General features: G+C 34.8%; 1 protein-coding gene across 2 annotated transcripts in view; it reads left to right on the top strand.

Annotated features, from left to right (window-relative positions):
* ADAMTS6 (ADAM metallopeptidase with thrombospondin type 1 motif 6) overlaps nt 1-23587 on the top strand; it is a 274639-nt gene that overhangs the window by 159939 nt on the left and 91113 nt on the right. For both annotated transcript variants that reach the window (XM_057541697.1, XM_057541698.1), the window contains exons 12-14: nt 9985-10092; nt 19918-20063; nt 22211-22274. In XM_057541697.1, the coding sequence (XP_057397680.1) occupies nt 9985-10092; nt 19918-20063; nt 22211-22274 (318 nt within the window). The remainder of the gene's footprint in view (nt 1-9984; nt 10093-19917; nt 20064-22210; nt 22275-23587) is intronic.

Here is a 23587-nt window from a genome sequence, read left to right as displayed (position 1 = left end):
CCCTAAGATTTTAAATGATTCTAAATGCTACTTTAGAAAATAATAGTGGCTTTGAAGGTGAGAATCCAGACAGGTAAACAAGTCATGCTTCAGATGGTAGCTGGAGGGAAAAACAAACCAGCCCTGATTTAGATGGCTATCTGAGTGTAGTATCCTGAGATGAATGCTAAACACAAGCACTGGAGGTTTAGAAAAGCACTGTAGCCTTTTAGTGAGGAGATACATTTGATGTTGAAGCATCATGAAATGATCCCTCTTTCAACTAGCAGGTCTCTAATGATGTCAGGGAAGATTTTAAACAATGATCTGCAGAATGACCCAGAACTGGAGCAGTGGTCAGCTTTCCATCTCCGTCATGTGGTCATTGTGGAGATTATCAATGACTACATCTGTAGTTATGAAAAATCTTGCCTGAATTCCTTGTGAGTAGGTTCATTAATACACATTTGGCAATTTACCAGTGGAACAGAATAGAGACCCAAAAATGAACCTATGCATATACGATCAACTGATTTTCAATTAGGGTGCCAAGAATACACAATGGAAAAAGGATAGTCACTTCAATAAATGGCTTTGGAAAAACTGAACAGCCACATTCAGAAGAATAAAACTGGACCCTTATCTTACAACAGATGCAAAAATTAACTCAAAGTGGATTAAAGACAAATGTAAGACCCAAAACTATAAAACTACTAGAAGAAAATATAGGGGAAAATCTTCTTGATTTTGGTCTTGGCAGTGATTTCTTGATATGAAAAGCACAGGCAACAAAAGTAGATATAGACAAGTGGTACTACATCAGAATAAAACGCTCTGCACAGCAAAGGCACAGTCAACAAAACAAAGAAGCAGTTTATGGAATTTGGAGAAATTATTTGCGAACCATATACCTGCTAACAGGTTAATGTCCAAAATGTATAAGGAACTCCTACAGTTTTAGCAAAAAAGCAAGTAATCCAATTTAAAAATGGGCAAAGGAACTGAATAGACATTTCTCAAAAAAAGATATACAAATGACGAACAGGTATATGAAAAGTTGCTAAACATCACTAATCATCAGGAAAATGCAAATCAAAACTGCAATGAGATATCACCTTACACCTGTTAGGATGGTTATTATAAAAAAAAAAAAGATAACTAGTGTTCACAAGAATGTGGAGAAAAGAGAATTCTTATACACTGTTGGTGGGAATGTAAATTTGTGCAGCCACTGTGGAAAACAATATGGAGCTTTCTCAAAAAATTAAAATAAGAACTACCATATTGGGGCTTCCCTGGTGGCGCAGTGGTTGAGAGTCTGCCTGCTAATGCAGGGGACACGGGTTCGAGCCCTGGTCTGGGAAGATCCCACATGCCGCGGAGCAACTGGGTCCGTGAGCCACAATTACTGAGCCTGCGCGTCTGGAGCCTGTGCTCCGCAACAAGAGAGGCCGCGATAGTGAGAGGCCCGTTGCACCGTGATGAAGAGTGGCCCCCACTTACCACAACTAGAGAAAGCCCTCGCACAGAAACGAAGACCCAACACACCCATAAATAAATAAATAAATTAATTAATTAAAAAAAAAAAAAAAAAGAACTACTATATTATCTAGGAATCCTACTCCTGGGTGTATATCCAGAGGAATTGAAATCAGGATCTTTGAGTGTGTATTCTCATATTTATTGCAACATTATTCACAATAGCTAAGACATGGAAGCAACCTAAATGTTCATTGACCACCAGCAGATTTTACTCAGCAACAACTTTTTACAGCGAACAGCAGCTAACTTGTTCTTGAAACCTTTAGAAAGTTAAAGAGTATGACAAGCATGCAAAGTGCTTTTCATTTACCTGGCACATGGCAGATATTCTATACATGTTTCCCTTTCCTCTATGAATATCTATGTCATCCATGATACCATCCTATATAGCTGATATGCTAATAGTGCTTTAGGAGAATCTGAGCCATCTGTACTTTGGGGACCATGTTAAGATACTCTAAGGGTCACATTTTGACTCATTCTCATCCTTCAATCTCAGCTCACATGCAGATTTTCTGTCTGATCCATCTATATGCAAAGGCTTCTCCCAGTTACTTACATTTATGCTCCCAGTTAAAGCATAAAGGAAATTATGCTTTTTATTTCCTTCATAGCACTTATTACAATCCATAATCATTTTGCTTATTTGATTGCTTGTTAATTAGTTAAATGCGATCTTCTAGGCAAGGCCTTCCCTAACAACCTTATCTAAAATTGTGCATGCATGCATGCACACATGCACACACGTACACAGACACACTCAATTCTTGTCATTTTTCCTTGCTTTATTTTTCTCCTTACCATTTGTTACTTTCTAACATACTATGTATTTTACTTGTTCATCTTGCTTACTGCCTGCCTATTTATTCATGGCTATTTATAAAGTGAGTAGCACAATGCCTGCCTCATAATAGGAGCTCAGAAAACATTTGGTGAATAAATGAGTGAGAAGAATTATCTGGTAAAGAGAGAGAGGAGTAAGTTGATACAGCCACTATGGAGAACAATATGGAGCTTCCTCAAAAAACTAAAAATAGAACTACCATATGACCCAGCAATCCCACTACTGGGCATATACTCTGAGAAAACCATAATTCAAAAAGAGACATGTACCACAATGTTCATTGCAGCACTATTTACAATAGCCAGGACATGGAAGCAACCTAAGTGTCCATTGACAGATGAATGGATAAAGAAGATGTGACACATATATATACAATGGAATATTCTTCAGCCATGAAAAGAAACGAAATTGAGTTATTTGTAGTGAGGTGGATGGACCTAGAGTCTGTCATACAGAGTTAAGTAAGTCAGAAAGAGAAAAACAAATACTGTATGCTAACACATATAAATGGAATCGAAAAAAAAAAAAAAAAGGTTCTGATGAACCTAGGGGTAGGGCAGGACTAAAGGCACAGACGTAGAGAATGGACTTGAGGACACAGTGAGGGGGAAGGGTAAGCTGGGATGAAGTGAGAGAGTAGCACTGACATATATACACTACCAAATGTAAAATAGCTAGCTAGTGGGAAGCAGCCGCATAGCACAGGGAGATCAGCTCCGTGACCACCTAGTGGGGTGGGATAGGGAGCGGGGGAGGGAGACGCAAGAGGGAGGGGATATGGGGATATATGTATACATATAGCTGATACACTTTGTTATACAGCAGAAACTAACACAACATTGTAAAGCAATTATACTCCAATAAAGATGTTAAAAAAGAGAGAGAGAGAGGAGAGAGGACCTTTGTGAAGACCATGAGGCTGTGTATTTGGAGAGCTGAGAGAAGACCAGTGAGGCCGAAGCTCTCAAAGCAAGCATCATATACATGAGGCTAGAAAAGAGTAGGATCCAAATCAGACTTATAGGCCATGTTAAGAATTCTAGGTTTTTAAGAGCAAAGGAAAACTACTGAAAGATTTTTAATGAATGAAACCAAGAGAACTTACTGATGTGCAGAGAATCACGGAATTTCAAAGACACATTATCTTAGGAAACAAATATGATTTTGTAATCTGGGAAAATCATATTGGAAAATTGATGACTTTTGTAAAGTGATCTATGTCCTCTTCCCTTCCCTTTTCTCTTCCCCTCCAAAAACACCCTACACAGAGTACTAAAGCAACTCTGCCACTGATAATACTCCCTTATAGCAATGCCCTTGTTTTTCTAGGGAATTGCAGATTCACTCTTATTTTATGGGAGGGTGCTGCTCCATAATTTTATGAAATGAATGGAGGTGTTTATGTACAGAAGTATGTGGGCTCCATAATTTTGACTTTAATATTGCAGAATCCCAGTGTATTGTGGTGGAAACAGAACATACAAAAAGAAAATATGACATTGCTTTGGAAACTTTAAGACTTCTCATTCATTTTGAATCTTTCCAGGGGAAATGTGTTTGTGGCAAGTGCTCTATTTTACTTACAGATCATTAAACTTTTTAATGTTTTGCTTCTACATACCTCAATTAAGTGATTAATGATAGAATAATCTATAAATGGCTAAGTGTACTATATTTGTTCCATACTTTAAGTTATGAGAGATTTTTAGGATCTAATATTAGACATGAAAGATCAAGGGAATATATATGTTTATATATAAAATTGGATTTATTAATTTATAGTAAGAAATATAGCCTCTCTGTTTATATTCAGTCAACTGTACTGAAATATGAACATTTTATTACCTAAGGAAGTCTACCCAGTAGACAAATTTATTATCAAAAGTTGTTTGGTAAGCATAGAATTAAAATACAGGATAGTATAAATTATTTTTGTTTAACATGTTAATTAATATCTTTAATAAGCATGCCATCAAGCTGTGTCTGCCTGAAGTATAGCTCTTTGGAGTAAGCATAACCTGCTAAAGATAAGATATTTGAGTTCTCTAATCAGGGTATTATCCCTGTGGAGTATACTTAAGACAGACCTCTTTTGTCTCTTAGACTCAGTTTTTAATGTTTTCATGCTTACTCCCTTTTGTTTATTATTTTATCACTATCAGCTAAGATTCAAGTAATTTTTGCTTTCTCATTGAGAATCATTCCAATAAAAATATTTTATTAGTCTTTTTAGGGTACTATTGACTACCTACCTAATTTTTTTCTTAAGAGATGCAGATAACTTGGGAGAGGATAATAGTGAAATACTTAGAAGTACATATAAGGGAAGTTTAAAGAAATTGAGTTTGAATAGCCTGTGAAAAAGAAAGCTAAATGTTGGCTTCAAAATCACTTTCAGGCTTTGGAACATTTATTATAGTTTGATTCCTGGTAACAAATTGTTCTCCTTCCCCACCAAGAGCATAAAACAACACAGTCGCCTTAATTTTTACAGCTGAAAGGTTGTAGATTAGGTAGTAGGAAGAATTTCAAGTTATTAAATATTGAAATTTTGTACTGAGGGAGATTGTAGAATCACTTTCCTTGAGGATTTTAAGTTGGCATAAATATTCTACAATATGGTTTGATATGGGCTTAGGGAATAAAAGGTATGGAATTGTTTTAGCACCTCAATATTCTTTTGGAGTCCAAACATATATATCAGGCATATACTTGACAAGAAGTTGACGTAATTTTTATTTTTCCTTGAATTTCAAGCCAAAATCATAGGTTCATAATCATTTGTGTTCTTAGAGATCAGTAGTTTTTACTCTGGGTTTGCTTCTTAGAAGTATTTTTTTAAAACAAGTTAATAATTTTTAACCCCTTCAAATTGATAATTAATTGTTTAATCTGCATTTCTAGATTAGTTTTTTGTTTATATATGTATATATGTGTGTGTATTTAATGTATATATAAAATACATATATAACAAAAAACATATATAGATATAATCTTTTTTGGGTTTTTTTTGCCTTTTTTAGGATCTCTTGCACCTAAATTATCCACATAACAGGATTAACCTATTTAAAGCTGAAATAAGGGTGCATTATTTTCTTTCTTCAAATGACTACTAAATACCTGGAGCCAGGCCACAGGGTCACCATATGTTGGTTTTCAATTTTCCTTTGTGTGATACAATGATAAGTAACCTTTCTAATCACTGATGCTCCTTCTTGACTTCTTCAGTGCTCTGCTCTCCCCCTGGGTCATCATGATCCTTTATTCTAAACAGCTGTGGAGAGATATTACCAATAGGATAATGAGGACAAAGAGAATATTTCATATCCAGAAGCAAGGACCCAAGATGGCCTGGGCTTTAGGGTTTCCCAAGGGCAGAAAATTTGTGTGTATATCTTTATTGATCTTTACAGTTGTTTAAAAAATTAAAAAACAAAAACCATCTAGCAATAAAAGTGCCATTTTCTCTTCATATACTGTTTTACTTTCTTAATGATACAATAGTTGCGAAATGGTTTTGCGCTTTTATGATATCCCTTTCCCCCTTATGTAAACTGCAAATTTTAATTTTCCCAGGTAAATCAAAGGGCTTTTCTTCACATTTTTAGCATCATTTAATAGCTATAGTTACTTGAAAAGAATGGAAACATTAGAAAAGATAATCCTAATTTCTTTTATTGTACTGAAAGGGTCTTTGACTGTAAAATAATCAATTATTCTATTCTGATCAAAGGAGCCCGAGTTCAGTTCTTTACAAAGTTATTTTCTGAATATCAGGTAAATTATTCTTCATTAGGTAATTACTTTAAAACCCTCTCTCTATATTTTAAATTATGATTTATACTTGCTAATATTTTCTTTGTTATTAATGTTTGCAAACCGTGTCATTCATTTGAAAAATCAAATAGAATAGAAATCTGGGAGTTGATATTAAAATTTTAAATAAGCAGGAATGTTTTAAATGTCCTGTCTTTTGGAAGACCATGGAACACTTTTGAGGAGTATGTTAACAGTATCCGTAAGTGGTGATGTTACATTTAGAAGTTCCAATAATAATAATGTATAAGTTGGTGCCTAAGCTCATCTATTGAATGGATATATTATGAATTAGTACATAATAGTCTTAATTTGAGATATCGTCCTTTAAAATACGGGTAAAGGGTAGGAGGATATTACAAACATTTAGTGAGTTTTTGTATTATATTAAAATACAAGTAAACCTTTACTAATCAGCCTTAATTGGCCAAAGACTTTATTCAATTTTGATACATTTAAAAGAAACTGAAAAGTAGCTTAATTGTGTGGAGATATTTTGGGCATTGATATCAGACAGCTGATTCAAATCCAGATGTAGTTAGGATTGAAGCAAATTGCTAAGTCTTTCTGAACCTAAGTTTCTCATGCTTTCTAAGATAAGAAGATTGTCATGATGCTTAAATGAGATACAAAGATGCCTAGCACAGTAGTTAACAGTATACCCTGAAAAAATGTTAGTTTCTTTCTTTTTTTCCTGCCTACAACATTGCTGCTAAGAGGTTATTTAGTGTATGCTGGAGTATCTCCAGTGATGGGAAATTTCAGTTTTATTTTATGATTGTTCAGGTCTGACTTTTGGAAGATTTTCTGTACATTGAACTGAAATCTGCATAGCCCCCAGCTTTTTTAAACCTTTTTTCCCTGGTTTTATTGAGAAATAATTGACATAGATCACTATATAAGTTTATGGTGTACAGCATGATGGTTTGATCAACCATGGTCTAGGATCTAGCAGTTTAAAGAAAGAAGGGTATTTCTGAAAGTATGAAATTGTTCTCAGATTCTTTCAGGAAGTGTACATCTTGCTCTCTCGGTAAGAAATAAAATTTTATTGTTTTTTGTCTTCCAAGAGAATATTTTTTATCTTGGGATTCTTAATTGGGGTATCAAAATCTTTCTTAACCAAGTTAATATTCTGAATGAGAGATCTATTTGAAAACTCTTCAGAGTCTTCTCCAAGACTAACTTAACATCTTGAGAGTGTTTCCCATCCTTAGATTTCTAGTCCCATACTTTAAACAACAATCTGTGAGAAGTTAATGCCCTAGCAGAATTCAAATCCCCGAGAGCCCACTAACATAATAAAATCTTTCAAAAGCAAGAATCAAACTTTCAAAATGTGTCATTCCCTGAAGGATAAGAGGGCTTTATCAGAGGACTGTATTGTGAATCTTGAGATTAAAGTTTTGGAAAGAGTATCTTGAGCACTTGCCATTTTGGGTAGAGATTTTCAAGGCATTTTTGGAAAATAGTTTCTATAACTTGACTAAATAGTATGTTTTCCTAATAGGTTCTATGAACATTGTCCTTTTCAATGATAGAATTTTCATTGCATGGTTCTGTCTAAAGAAACTTTAGGCTTCTTTTACTTCTGTCTAAAGTAATCATAAAATATCAAGAGGATGGTCCAGGATTATGGATAATTTTGTTAGCAATTTCCTAATACATTGTCCTAGCAGTGCGTCTCTGTTTTTGTGAACATATTTCTCTTTGAATATGAATATTTTTGATACATGGGATAATATTTTAAGAGCTTAAAATGGTAATCCTACTGCTTTTAAAATTAACTAAGAGAATATATTTAGGAACATATAGTAAGAAACCATCTCCTATAGAAAAGGAAGAATAAAGTAGTATAAATAACATTCTCTTTAAACAGAAACTGAAGCTTTGAAAGAAAGAATTTGTAATACCTTGGATTGTAAGAACAGGAAAGTTTTATCTTTATATTATGATCCACAGCACATGTTTTTCTTTTCTGATGTTTTAACTTTCTTCTAGCTCAGTAGTTCTCCACATGGAATTTAAAGTAGATGAATAAATTAGATATAATATATAAATTTTGAAAAGTATTTTAAAAGTCTAATATAAATTTTATGTCTCTTTCTCTGCCTGGTGGAGTGGAGCACCCTAAAGAGGGGCCCATAAAGATTCTTTCTTTTTGCTATACTCTGTGAGGCATCTCCATTTGTAGTAATGGTTAACCAGTGAATTCAATGTTACCGCTGTATTTCTGAATTGTGTTTATGTGACATGAATTCTTTTTAAAAATTTTTAATTAAGATATGATTGACAAATAACATGTTAGTTTCAGTTGTACAACATAATGATTCAGTATTTGTATATATTGCAGAATGGTCACAACAATAAATCTAGTTAATATCTATCACGATACACAGTTACAGACTTTTTTCTTGTGATATGTGACATAAGTTCTTACAATTATGTTTTGAGAAGAAAAGAGCAGTTGGGGAATAATAGCAGTAGAATTGAATGTTATATATAAATGTATCTTTTTTTTTTTTTTTTTTTTTTATGGCTGTGTTGGGTCTTCGTTTCTGTGCGAGGGCTTTCTCTAGTTGTGGCAAGCGGGGGCCACTCTTCATCGCGGTGCGCTCGCCACGCCTCTCACTATCGCGGCCTCTCTTGTTGCGGAGCACAGGCCCAGACGCGCAGGCTCAGTAATTGTGGCTCACGGGCCCAGTTGCTCCGCGGCATGTGGGATCTTCCCAGACCAGGGCTCGAACCCGTGTCCCCTGCATTGGCAGGCAGATTCTCAACCACTGCGCCACCAGGGAAGCCCCTATAAATGTATCTTTACATTCAAGATTAATATATTTTTTATTGTAAATATATATTTTTTACTTAATGGTTCCATTTTAAATTAAAAACCTTTAATATCAGTAATGATGCTAGTCGACGACCATATATAACAATAAACTGAAAAATTTGAGTATTTTCTTCAAAGCAATCTGTGTTTTGGCTGTTCAAAGACTTTACTTTGGGATATGTTGGACAGCTTATTTTAAAATCTGATAGATTAATATAAGTGTGAACAAAATGAGGTATTTTATATTACCAACATTGCAATAAGTGTAGTTCTCCCATGGTGAGGTGGGATAATGAGAAATCATAATAAAGAAGACAAGACAGCGCCAAATAACATCTGAAATATATCAGTTATGGAAATGGCACATAAATAGCAGCATTTGTTCAAAACCAAATTTCCCTTTCATGAAAGTGGGCTACATTGATGAACTGCAAATAACATTGCTAGATTGTTCTTTAGGCATTTATGAATTTTATAAATCACTTCCTGTCCATTCCCATAGTCTCTCTCTTTCTCTCTTTTTAAAAAATACACTTTATTTGAATATTTCAGTAGGACTAGGAAATCACCTACTTGGCCACTCTATTAGTAATTGGAAAGTTTGTGCTATTGTATGTTTTGGGGAGTAATAAACATATATTTCCTTTCTACATATTCATTCTTTCTCACTACTCTTCTCTGTTAATGAAATTTCTGCACATTATTTTAAAAAGATTCTAATCAGTATTAAAAACTAAGATATACTTTATCCACTGAAATAAGAATTATAAAGACAAATATTAAAATGATTTTGTGAAATGAGTAACCTACCTTCCAGAAGGACCACCTCCAAAATCCTCATCTCTGATGCTTCAACACCAGCAAGAGATGAGTAATGCTTAGTATTGCTTATATACTATGGGTATTTTTATGGAAGAGTGGACATGATTTTAGTCTCTACTTCTGATCAACTTGCTTTTGCCTTCTTTCCTAGGAAGTGTGTAGAGAGCTCTGGTGTCTCAGCAAAAGCAACCGCTGTGTCACCAACAGTATTCCCGCAGCTGAGGGAACACTCTGTCAAACTGGGAATATTGAAAAGGGGGTAAGCTCAAATGATTCATTAGCTATTTAACATGTAGACTAAACTGATAAATTTCTGGTGTTGATATTCAGCCACTAGGAAATCATGCATACTAATTAAAATGTGCTTGAGAAAATAATAAATTCCTAGCCTAATGAATTATCTTGATATCTGCAAATATGCATTGTTTAGCAAAGTATAAAGAGCATTTTCTGGGTCAGTTTCACCTTTCTATATGTATACGTTTGAGTTATATTTGCACAAAAACGTTCAACAACAATCTTATTTAATAGAGTCTGTTTAGTCATATGTCTGTTTTTTTTCTGACAGTATCCAAGAAAATTACGTGATCCTAAAATAGATTTTATAACTATGGTCTAATGAGTCACTTTTAAATTGCAATGTGAGAGAAAGATCTAGTAGTAGAAGAATAGTTAATTTATTGAGCATAGAAATTCTTGCTAAATAATTTTCAGTTTCATCAGCCTAGTTTTCAAAAACTATAATTATTAAGAATTGTTCAAACAGATAAGAATATTTTAGGGTATTCCTGAAATTCTTTAGGAATTGCTATATATGTGGATTCTAAAATTTATTGCTATGGCCTGAATTTACAACAATAACGACACTGTCATCTGTTCTCAGTTCTGACTTCTTCCATGTTAGTTGGGCTAGTTTCAAAAAAGATTACACTGAATTCAGCTTGCAATCTGACGTTTAAATAAAAAGAATGAAAGCTTTTGGGCAGCTGTCACAATTTATTAATCCTTGCTGACGGCTTCATTCAGGACCCATGACCTAGTGCCATGTTGATGGCTTTTCCATGCTGAGTTTGGAAATGTTGGTAAATTATGCTAAATGTATGAATTGATAGGGTCATTTTTTAAAGATTAAGGATCTTTTTTTGAAACTTTTGTAAGTAGCCAATAAAAATACAGAGACCTTCACACACTACCAAAAATTCCTTGCTTTTTTTCATAGATGTAATAGAAAATATTAGGAACTGCATTCTTGAAACAACAATCTGGGTTTATTTTGGAACCAACAATTCTTGTCAACGACAAGTAGCAATTTTTTTTTTTTTTTTACAAGTAGCAATTTACATCAATCTGTACTTAGAAGAAATACACAACTGTAAGGGGAAAGTCACAGTGAGAATCTGGTTCTTTATTTGCCACTGATTGATTATTATTATTGTGATGTATACCAGTCGGCCACTGTTTCTATTTGCCTGTAATAATACTATTACTAGGCCTGATGGACCTTTTTATTTTACTTTATTGTTTAACCCAAAGCACAAAGAACTCATTCTTTTAAACCTAGAGCTCTCCTGAAAGCATTGTATAAACTATATAATCACTCTAAATAGGTAAACAACAAGTAGTGGCTATCTGAGAACACAGAACTCAACTCAGTCATCTTTATGGTAAACACATATTTAATATCTTATCATTTGTGCTTAATGGCAGGACTCTGGAATGTCATATCTTACAGCTTATGTGCGTATATTTGACAGAGATGACATTTACATGCCAATTACAATTTTGAAGGCTGCTTAGAAAATGCTCAAAATAATATCAAAGCTAACAGTATCGAATTTAAATTTAGATAAGCGAATAGAAGGGAAATATAATTACCTCTAAGCATAAATAAGAATAAGCACAGACAAGAGAAAGTGAATAAAATGGGGCAGAAATGTATATCATTTCTAAAGATTCACTTTCTTAATCTAGGCTAATGGTTGTCAACTTTTTGATCCTTAAACCCTTTATTCAAATGCATTCGACATAGTCCTGAGATATACATTTGAAAAAAATGGAAAAGCTCAGGTTAAAAGAACCCCTTGGCTGCCTCCTTACCCTGTCCTTAGAATCTTGTCAGCTTCCAGAGTATCTTGGCACAGCATCTTGGGCTCCATGAAAATCTATTTAGGAACTTGGAAGCGTAGCAAAGTTTGTATACCAAGAGGTCATTAATATTCACGACATTAGAGTGTAGTTTCGTAAAGGCAATACATTGGATTTCATCATCTCAAATTAATCTACGAAACAAATCTTAGCCATTCTTCCAGAGGCATGGAAGGTCTGTAGACAGCTTTAGGTATAGCACTAGGAGGTTTTTAAGTGAATGAATAAATGAAAATAACAAATACACATGCAGACTCCTAGAAAGAAAAAGGACAGAGTACTAGGAGAAGACACTCAAAATATCCCTATCATTAACTTTGAATTTATAAAAAGGCTTTTAAAGAATTAGATCAACTTACATTTTTAAGGGAAAAAGAATACAAAGAACTATTCATGTGAGCTGAGCACTTCATTATTTTTAACTTATTTTTTCACTAACTGCATATGCCGTGTTATCTATTCATGAATCTTCGTTGTTGTTGCTTTTTTGCTTAAGAGAGAAGCATGTTTACTATTGACAAATGTGGATTTTCCTCTTAAGGCTATACCTATTTGGATATTAAACAAGAGCCCAGAATTTTGACTCAAACCAAAACAGTCATGCAAACACTTAATGACAAAATTAAAGTGAAATTTTCAGTTGGTCTGGTCAACTTTGTGTGGCTAGTCTGTGTTCTCTCCATCTATAAATAGTTGACATTATCAGTAATAATGATGATAATATAATGAATAGTTTTATTTTTTATTAAATTTATTTATTTTATTTATTTATTTTTGGCTGCATTGGGTCTTCGTTGCTGTGCACAGGCTTTCTCTAGTTGGGCAAGCTGGGGATACTCTTCGTTGCGGTGCGCGGACTTCTCATTGCAGTGGTTTCTCTTGTTGCGGAGCATGGGCTCTAGGCACGTGGGCTTCAGTAGTTGTGGCGCACAGGCTCAGTAGTTGTGGCTTGTGGGCTCTAGAGCGCAGGCTCAGTAGTTGTGGCACATGGGCTTAGTTGCTCCGCGGAATGTAGGATCTTCCTGGACCAGGGCTCGAACCCGTGTCCCCTGCATTGGCAGGCAGACTCTTAACCACTGTGCCAGGGACCAGGGAAGTCCCATGATATTGAATAGTTTTATCCTTACACTATGCCAGGCGCATATTTGTTCGGTTTACTACTGACAAAAATTCTATAAGGTGGGTACTGTTTTAACTCCATTTTACAGATGAAGAAAGTGAGACTTGAAAGCCTAGGATTACATAACAATTTAATAATAGAGCTGAGATTCCAGCCCGAGTCTTTCTGATTCCAAAGAGGAAAACTTTACCCCTCTATACTGCCTCTGATTATACTTTACTTTCAGATGGGAAATTGTGTAGAATAAAAAGCAGATTTTCATTGTCACAGGAATAGTGAGTCACTGAGCCTGAGATGGGTTAACAATATGTTTTACCCTTTATTACTAAGTGCATTTTTCATTTGTTTACCTGTAACAGTTTGTTACCTCTGGAATCACAATAAAAAAGGCACCCAGACAGAACATTGAGCTAAGAATATATGATAGTGTTAAAATTGGCAAAATAATGAATCTCCACTTTAAAATGAGAGAAAATCGATTTCTACATATTTCATAGAGATATTGTGAGGATGGAATGAGATAATATCTCAGTGAGCTTTTTGTTGCCTTCCTCAGAGGGAAGGTGTTAATTTATATTACTAGAGCATCATCATTACTTTTCATTATTATGTGCCAGCCTTAGATGATGGTGGGCAGAAAATTCTTTGCCAGACTGTTTTAACTGGCAGTAATGAGCATAACAGACCATAAGCATGAGTTTGTGTGTCTCAGAAGCATGAATGGTATATCCACGACCTCTGATCTTAACTCTGAATTTCAAAACTACTCTCATCAGAAGGAACAAGAAAGAACCTACATCCTGTCTAGCCAGCAGGATAAAACCAAAGCTGCTCATAGCTTTTTGAATAAATCTTTTTTTAAAAGGTTGGGGGGAGGGGAGAAATATGGCTCAAGTGATAGCATAGACATATCCAGAGGACTGGATCCACAATGATCTCGTCAAACTCTGGCTGCAAAAGATATGGGATCTTTGCCCGGGGGCGCAGTTCCACAAATGTTCCATGTAAGTATGGGAACTGTTCCATGCACATTTAGCAGATGGAGTAAGAAATATGGCCAAAAAATTAAAAACTGATCTTTGCGTGAGTCCTGGGGGGTCTGACATCGCTATTACAGCCATTGGATGTTTGCCTGAATAAGCCATTCAAGGACTGAATAAGAACCATATGGTCTGAATGGATGTGCTCAGGGACAGTAGCATTAACCAAAGGAGGAAATTTGATGAGCCCAGACAGTGCGCTGGTACTGTGTGTCCATGGGTCATGCTTCTACAAATCAATCAGTGTAACTTTCAGCCAAAAGAACTTTTCTTAGACATGGCATCAGCAATAGCCCTTTGGACAGAAATCGGAGGGATGCCATATTTGATGAAATGGTAAACAAAGATCTACACTATAAAAACTCTGATAGCAGTGTTGGCATTATTACTGAACAGGATATTAAGGATAATCAAAACCCAGTCCTTGCAAGCTCTGATGGTGACCACAAAGAAGGTTTCAAATACTTGGTTTATTGCCAAGAGATTGATTTAATGATTCTACAAGCCCCAATTAGAGACATAACCCAGCATTTGGGCTTACATATACATGACATTGATTCCTAATATTTTTGCATGGGAAACACAGGGCTGGATTAGAATAGGATTATTACATGCCCTTCTAAAGCACTGGATATATAATAGGACATTTGCAGCCTTAGATCTTAATTCACTTAAAATAGAATGTAATATGTTTTGACTGAGTCCCAAACTATAAACACAAGAAGTGAAGAAAGAATGACTCTTCCAGTTGCTCTAGAAATTTAAATAGTATGGGATGACAAGTTCTGATTTAGAATTTAGGCTGAAATAAAATTTAGCATTCCCGCACCTGCAGAGCAGAAAGATAAGGCTTTTAATAGCACTGTGCTCCAACTCTCAGCTTTTCTGATTTAGGAAGAATGTTCTATATTGAATCACCAATATCACTTCCTTTAAAATCTTAGGATTTCCTTAGAGATATCTTATTCCAGATGCTGGCTAGACCCAGTGCTGGCTGTGGTACAAGATCTACCATAATCACATCCTAAAATATATCTAGTTTTAAAAAAATTATTTTAAAATACTGTATATATACTCATTTTGAAATTTTCCTTTGTAGAATTCTGACAAATTTTCAAAGTTAGATTTTTTGATTCATAATATATCTTGCTTAAGACAATTCCCTGATGGAGATCGTGAAATTCAGTGGCCTAACAGAAAGAGATGTTGTTTAATGATGAATAAGTGTTTCTTAAGAAAATAAGTGTTTCACTAGAATATATCATCTTTCTAGATAGTTTTAAAGACATATTTCTTTTATTTAGAAGGAATGTGAAAAACAAGAATGAGCAATATGAGATTTTATTTTTGAATGCGATAGTTTCACTTCTTTCACCTTTCTGAATCTGGTTAAACACACCTGAATTAGCAAAAAGAAAGCCAGATTTATCCAATTTATCTGGATAATTTAGGCTATAGTAATATGACTGATATTTAGAATAGTCCAAAATCACTAGATTGGATATAACCCTTGGGAATAAAGATTAAAAACTAGCTTTCATCTGAATATTGAACTCTTCTAGTTTAAGACATGAAGTAAAATTCTATGCCTATGGAAATAGAGCTTTTACAGTTTTAGCACCTTTAGATTAAAAAAAAAAAGGATAAAAATAGGAAATACAAAACTCAAAATTCTCACCTTTAATGTGCTTGTAGGATTTGTGTACTTGAATCTACTTTATTTGGTGTAATCCAATTATATTAATTATGACTTACATTAAAATCTTAGTATATATTGGTTAATATAGTCATCTAGAAAATTAGCTCAAATAACTTGATTCACTTGAAGTTCCCTATAGGTTTCTTAAAAAACTTATTAAGTTAAATAAGTTTCTTCTGTTAAAATCATGTACTACATCAAGATACTTAATACTACCAGAAGGAGAATTAGCAAAAATTCCAAGGAGATCCTTTCCTATAAACACAAGGTGAGGGGAAAGCACAAAAGAACATTTTGCTAGAGAACAAAATTAAACAAGTCGTTTGATAGATTTTTAACTTCTTTGAGGGTATGTCTGTATAGAACTAATTTCTATAGTCATCCTAATCCAAATCATATTATAATCAAAAACTAAAGTTAGTCCCCATTTTGTAGTCAGGGAAGCTAAAGAAAAGAAACAAATGACTTGCTCTGGACCAAAGAAAGATATTGCTAGAATGAGAGCTCAAGTTTGTAACACAGGATACCCACAGACTGAAGTCATCCCCACATAGACTGAGTTGTTAATTAGTTGTTAAACTAGACACTAGTCTCTTGTCAACTGCTAAATGACTGATACTTATATTATTATTATGAATTCTGCATTCTTTACCCATTAATCTATGTTTTTTAACTTTCTGATATAATTGTCTATTATATTATAACTCTATGGAATAGATATAATCAATAGCATAAATTTATGCAGTAAAAGGTTTTAGCAAACCACTTATAGAATACTGCTGCTGTGTAGATATTAACTAATGGTAAGAACTGAGCAACATTTTACAAACTGAATATTTGTCTTTATCTTTTACCTTCAGAATAAGTTTTAAAAGGAGAACAAGAGAATTTATGTGACTCTTTCCCTGTGCTACATTTTGTGTGCATCTAGGACACATGTAAAACAATATTATTAAATACTTTAGAATCTACAACTTTCAGTGTTTTTGTGGCCTTCACAATTTCGTCCCCTGAAAAATACAAAAAGTGGGATTTTTCTCCTCTGCTAATTATGAGAATACTCAAGGAGGTATGAAATAACATGTGGTTGTATACTTGCAGCTAAGTGGGTTTTTTTTAAAAATCTCTAGTGTTATTTTGTATTTTATGTAGTAAAAACAGTTCAGTAAAATATACTAATGTATTCTTTAATGTCTTCAAATATGTAATCCTACACATCCAATTGATTTTTTTTTCCACTGTTTTTTTGTGCGTATTTGGACAGCTAATCCTTTTCTGCCAGTAAGTGACCTTGGGCAAGTCAACCTCCTTCAGGTTCTGGTTTCCTCATGTGAAAAAATGAAGTGCTTAGACCACATGAATTCTAAGGGCTCTTTGAGCTTTAAGTGCAGCTCTCTGATTATATAAAATAAATGTAAAATCAAATTTTATTGTTATTTGAAATCAGTAATACTAAGTTTCCAACTTGAAGAAAATAGGCAAATTTTAAGATTTGGAATTTTTTAGTATTAAGTGTCATTAATTGAAACCAAAGGAAAAAACAGTAATTGCTGGTTAATACTACATTGCTCAGTTACTCTCATAGGTGCAGGCATAAATATTCTTACACATAGCTACTTGTAATAACAAAAATGTAAAACTGGAGATTATTTGGTCCACTGTTGTGACTTTTATATAGACGAAAATCTAACGCAATTGGTATATCATTATGCACACGGTTGGTCTTCAAGATCAGTTAGGTAAATCATAAGCTGGCAGCTGGAACATTCTCCCTCTCACATGCACATTATTAGCAGCCCTGCTCCCAGAGTTCGTACTGTATTATCAGTTCAGCCAACTACCTCTGCTTCATCATTTTGGACAGATGATTTTCTTTTTCTTCATGGTAATTTTTGTTGCCCAAAACTCGTAATCTTTTTTAATGTCCAACTTTAATATTTATTAGATTTAGGGTCAGAATGTTTGGTCTTATAGCCAACCAAATTTTGACTTCCTCTTGCCTAATTGCTTAGCACTTTTCTTAAGAAGTCCTTTATGTTGTTACAACTGCTGTAATATTCGCTGAATGCCAACTACCAGGGAAGCAAAGATGAATATGACTTTCTTTACCCTCCAGTGTCTCCAGTTCCTTCCTGAAATGTAGTAACCAAAACAGGACACAGGATTCTATAATTTAATGTATTCATTCATTCAATAAAGTTTTGTTGCATATCTACTACATTCTAGGCACTGTTCTAGACATTCAGCATTTCCAATTAGAACATTCTGTGATGATAGAAATGTTCTATATCTGCTCTGTCCAAAATCATAGCCGCTAGCCACATGTGGCTATGGGAGCCCTAGAAATGTAGCTAGTGGGTCTAAGGAACTGAATTTTTAATTTTAATTAATTTAAATTTGAATAGCCACATTTGGCTCTCAAGGCTTTTACGTACTAAGGAGAGGAGACAATAAAAATAATGAGGAAGTAATCTGAGAAATAAATAGGGTGATTTAAAGTAGGTGTAAGAGGGGACTAAAACAGGAAGATGTAATCTCTATACATCCTGGAGTAGGGGGAGGGGAGGGTGGAAGGGGTAGTGAAGTACAACCACTTCAGAATAAGAGTGATCAAGGAAAGACCTCTCTGACTGAGTGACACCTGACCTGAGACCAAACGATGAGAAGACAATATAAGGAATCTGAAGAGTATTCCCAGCAGGACCAGCAAACGCAAATGCCCTGAGGAGAGAACAGGTTTAGTGTATGGAGGAAAAGAAATAAGGCCAGTGTGTCTGGAGCATTCTGTACCAGAAAGAGAATAAGGCTGGAGAAGGAGGCAGAGGCTAGGTCACAAAGGCCACCATTGACCAGAGTTAAGGGAAGGAGGAAACCACCACAGTCTTTTAAGCAAAAAAGTGACATAATGCCGTAATATGTTTTTAAAAGAGCTCTCTGATAGCTCACTGGAGAATAGATTGATTATAGGTAGAAGAAAGTGAGGCAGGGGGACCAGGTAACAAGCTGTTCTATTTGCTAGTTTGGTCTAGTGGTAGTAGTACAAATGGTGAAAGTGAAAGAATTCTGGATATACAGAATTAATATAATAAACTGATTACTTTCAAAGCATCACATGTCATAATCCCTTTACATTTTAATATAATGGTTGAATTTTTATTTAACAATCTAACATTGCTGACAGTTACTCAACTCTAATAATGTTCCCTATTGTTATTCATATAAACAAATGACTTTCATAGCATCAGTATGGTTCATCAAATTTTGATAACTCAGAAAAATGCACCAATAAAAGCCTAGCCTAATGCTTGGTTTAAAAAAAAAATCATTTTTACCAATTCTGCAAATAAGATTTATCATGTTAGAGTTATGAGCTGATTATGTGATGTCTGCATCTCGATAAATTATTCCTGGCTTTCTACTTATGTGCAGTATGTGTGGTTTATTGCAGAGAGTAAAGCTGAGAAGAATTCCAGTACACATGTTCATGCAGGGACTATACACATGGCTAGTCACTGTATATAAGGGTTTTTTTGTACCCTGTCCCTAGTGTCTTGGCATTACTTTTATTATGTCTGCAGCAGTCATGTAGATGAAATGCCACAACACATTCTTTTACTATTGTAGCCTCAACCGGCCTTTTTTTTTTTTTTTAAAGAAAAAGCAATTACCATCATAAAAATTCCTTACTGGGGAACTTTCCATATTGCGTTATCATTCCATGAGTCTACTAATAGTGGAATATAAAGAAAAAAATGTTTTAATACTAAAATATCTAAAAAAGACTTTTGAGGTCTCTATAATGAGAAACACTAAAAGTCTGGAGGAGAAGAAATAAGGAAAAAAGAAGTAAAGTCAAGTTTTTTAGACTCCTGGTACTTGTTAGAGATTTATAAATCATTGCCTAGCTAAAGATAATTTGCAAATCACATGCACCTTTACCAATGTCTAAACACAGTTAAAGAACTCTCAGTCTGTTATCTATTGGGAGAATGCTAATGCCTGACCCTTATGTATTTATTTCTATCCTGATAGCTCTATCTGCCTAAAAGCTAATTCTGTGTTTTCTGTGAAATCTTGCAGTGGTGTTATCAGGGAGATTGTGTTCCTTTTGGCACTTGGCCCCAGAGCATAGATGGGGGCTGGGGTCCCTGGTCACTATGGGGAGAGTGCAGCAGGACCTGCGGGGGAGGCGTCTCCTCATCCCTAAGACACTGTGACAGTCCAGCGTAAGTAGCTAAAGTAAGCCGGAGCCAACAAAAAGACACAGTTGGAAATGATTCAAAGCTGTGGTTTCACATGTTATCTGTAAAAACGTTTCACTAGAGAGCCAAGTGCTTGTCTTCAGAACAAGCAATAGGCACAGGAAAGTGGAGGAGTCTTGTTAGACAGACTTTCTTTTTCTTCTTTTCACCTTACTATGTAACTAAAAATAAAAGAAAAAGAAAAAAGAAAAGCATTGTGTATCTTATCCCAGGTATAGCCAGACTTTTAATCTAGTAATAATCAGATAGATTTCCTCCTCCAAAAACTACTGAATTATGGATGAATCCAGGTCTTGTCTTAGCTACATTACCATTATTCCCAGGAAACATAAGGTCTTTTCACATGTCACATAAAATTATTACTGCTACATTAGTATTAAAAGGACCAATGAGAGCACTTTGAGGGTTGAAATGCCTTGATTCGCATCACAAATCACAATGAAAAGAATACTGCCCATGTGTTAAAATAGTTTCCATTCACATGCCCCCATTAATCACCTTCCGGAGCTGCATCCACTTTTCTCCTCACGATTGTTTTATGCAGGTCAGACTGCTCCTCTCCCACCACTCTTTTTCTCCAGCCGGAGTCCCCCTGGCATAAAGCCAGCCCCATCAGTATTTCTTGCTAGCTGTATTGCTTCTCCCTTCCACCAGTGCCCTTTGCAGGTGGATGATTCCTTTAGTTGGTCTTGCGTGTCCTCCTGGAGACTAAACTGCTCCTTAGCTGCTTCTTGTCGAGTGCTCCCATTTCTGTCTAGAGCTCAGGTTGAGGACCTTCTTTCCTGACAATTATTTGGTGCAGAATGGTGTTATAATATCACTTCTGCTTTTTTCCCCCTGCTGGGGTAGAAGATGGTCTATTTTTATTTTTTATTTTTTCTCCTTTTAACTCAGGATACCTGTCTTTGGTTCCTCTCTCTAAATGTCTCTTTTCTTCTCTTTTATTCTTTTTAGCTTGAAATTGTTTCCCTTTGTATTAGTTCTGTGTTTTCATTCTCCCACTTTCTATTATTACCATCCTGCTAAACAGAGCTCACTGTCACCCACTCATAAAACAGCATTGCCACCACCGTCCCCACTACCTTGTTTTTGTCTGACCAACCCATTTCTCCCAGCTGGTTCAAGCTGGGCCATTTCCTTCCCTTGCTTAAAGTCAGCATTCACTAGCATTCAAAATATATTCAAAGTGTAACTTTAATTTTCTCATTGATACCTGTGAGCCAAAATTATAATTGAGACTTGATCTTTTTAAAACAAGTGCAGAATAGTTAACCTAAGTTCAACTGCAGGCTACTGTAATTTAATAATCAAAAGTATAAAACCCTATGATAATAAATAATATACCCAAATACTTAAGAGAATGACTTGGACCTCTTTTAAAAGAACAAGTTAGTTTTTCCCATTCAAAAATTGCATGTCCAAATAATAGCATATGACTTTCTCTAATGTTAAATACTCCAAAAATTAATTTATATATAACACGTGTTTAACATCCTAATTTGAATGTAATATAAAGTATCTATATAATGTAAGCCTATCTTAGATTTAGATTTTTTTGAAACTGAAGTTTTTAAAACTTCATGTAATATTTGAATTGAGATAGAAATTTATGTCTGAATTAAAAACTTTGAACTGAAGCTATTTCCAGGGAGTTATTTTGTGTCCTTTCCTTATTTCCAGTCTGGAAAAAAACACAAACTTTCCATTTTCTACTTGGTGAACATATAGTATCAGATTATATGTTTTGTTGAATATGATTCAAATGGCTTTTCATTATAAATGATTTTTAAACTCATTGTGTTGAGCTGAATACCTGTTTACTATGATAATTAGAAAATACATTGATTTAATTGCATTTTCTTAAGAATGTATATCATCACAATTAAGAGCCTTATAAAGTTACTCATAGTAGATTGCCTTAATTTTTTGTTCAACAACCATAATCATTATTGCTAACTATCACCAGCATGATTATTATTTTAATAACTAATAAAATGTCAAATTTTTTATTTTCTTAAAGTAAATATTAATATGTTTTCATCAAGCAATATATATGCTGTTTATGTGGTTAGATATATTATATTCACATGTTAAACAAAATGTGTTTGCAGACCTTCAGGAGGTGGAAAATATTGCCTTGGGGAAAGGAAACGGTATCGCTCCTGCAATACAGATGTAAGTAAAACCAAACTCTGCTATGAAAAATTAGCTTACATTTCCCCTAGAGCAGGGAAATTTTTTAAATTGTGAGCTATTTGATCAGAAATCCATGTGCGTGAGGGTCACATGAATTTTTGAAACTGAATGGAACCAGCCTCAGGTCCATCAATTCCTTTAAGAGTCAAGAGGAAGCTCCAGCACTAGAAGTAAATACACTCTCCCCCAGTAGGAATCAAGAGAGAGAGACACACCCCCTGAACTTCCCTGGCCCCCCAACACTCACAGCTTTGCCACTGTTATCTTTCTTGAGTTCAAAAAACAAGGATTAATCTTATTATGGCTTGTATTCCATTTTATGTTTGCCACTGCAAGAAGTCCCAGACTTCCATGTCACTCCTCATCTCTTGCCATCCAATTCCATAAATCTCTGCATATCCCTTCTTCTGTCTCCTATCCCTGCCCAACCACCGAAACTCTTCTGTGCCCTCAGAAACTCGTGGTCCATCATCAGCAAAATCCCTTACATCCTGACATCTCTGAATTTTTCTTCCCTTCACCTTCTTGTTCTAATAGAAACTGGCTCTCCTCTGAAGATACTGCTTCCTCTGCAGGCCTCTAAAGTTAAGGACATGTATTTTCTCCCTTAGCTCTTGAAAGACTGGGCCTGGAAGTGAATTGACTATCTTCTTTATATCTTATTACTCCTCCCAGATAATTTTTCCTTCCTCCTATCTAAAAACCACAGCTTTTAATTTCATATCATCAGACTATTACCCACACTCCCACACTATTCCTCACTCTTACGCTCTCCAACCCTATGCCTATCCTAATACTTGTTTATTCATAAACATGGATGATTTTTTCAACATCTTCTCTTCTGGGTTTTTCCATAACCATACAAACATGCTGTTATTTCTCCTATTTTGAGAAAAACAAAACCAAAAATACTTACCATATCTAATTCCTCTTCTCATTTTTCCCTAAAATTGCTCATATAAAGTTTTTGCCTCCAACATTCTACTGAAAATGTTCCTGTCAAGTCAAAGATGTCTTCCATGTTGCTAAACCCAATAATCAGTTCTGAGTGTTTATTTTACTTGATCTTTACCAGGCTTCCATGACACTATAGCTTTTTGGTTGTCCTTCTATATTGCTACTTATTCTTTCTCATTCTCCTTTGCTGGTTCCTATTCTTTTCTCTGACTTCTTAATGTTAGAGTACCAAGGACTTACCCCCTTGGTCTTTTTCTCTGCCATACCAATACTCATGTCTTTGGTGATCTCATCCAGCTTCATTGTTTATGATACCATTCATACGTTATTTGACC

Source organism: Balaenoptera acutorostrata, chromosome 2, assembly GCF_949987535.1.
Source record: "Balaenoptera acutorostrata chromosome 2, mBalAcu1.1, whole genome shotgun sequence".
NCBI lineage: Eukaryota > Metazoa > Chordata > Mammalia > Artiodactyla > Balaenopteridae > Balaenoptera > Balaenoptera acutorostrata.
This window is presented reverse-complemented; position numbering and strand designations above follow the sequence as displayed.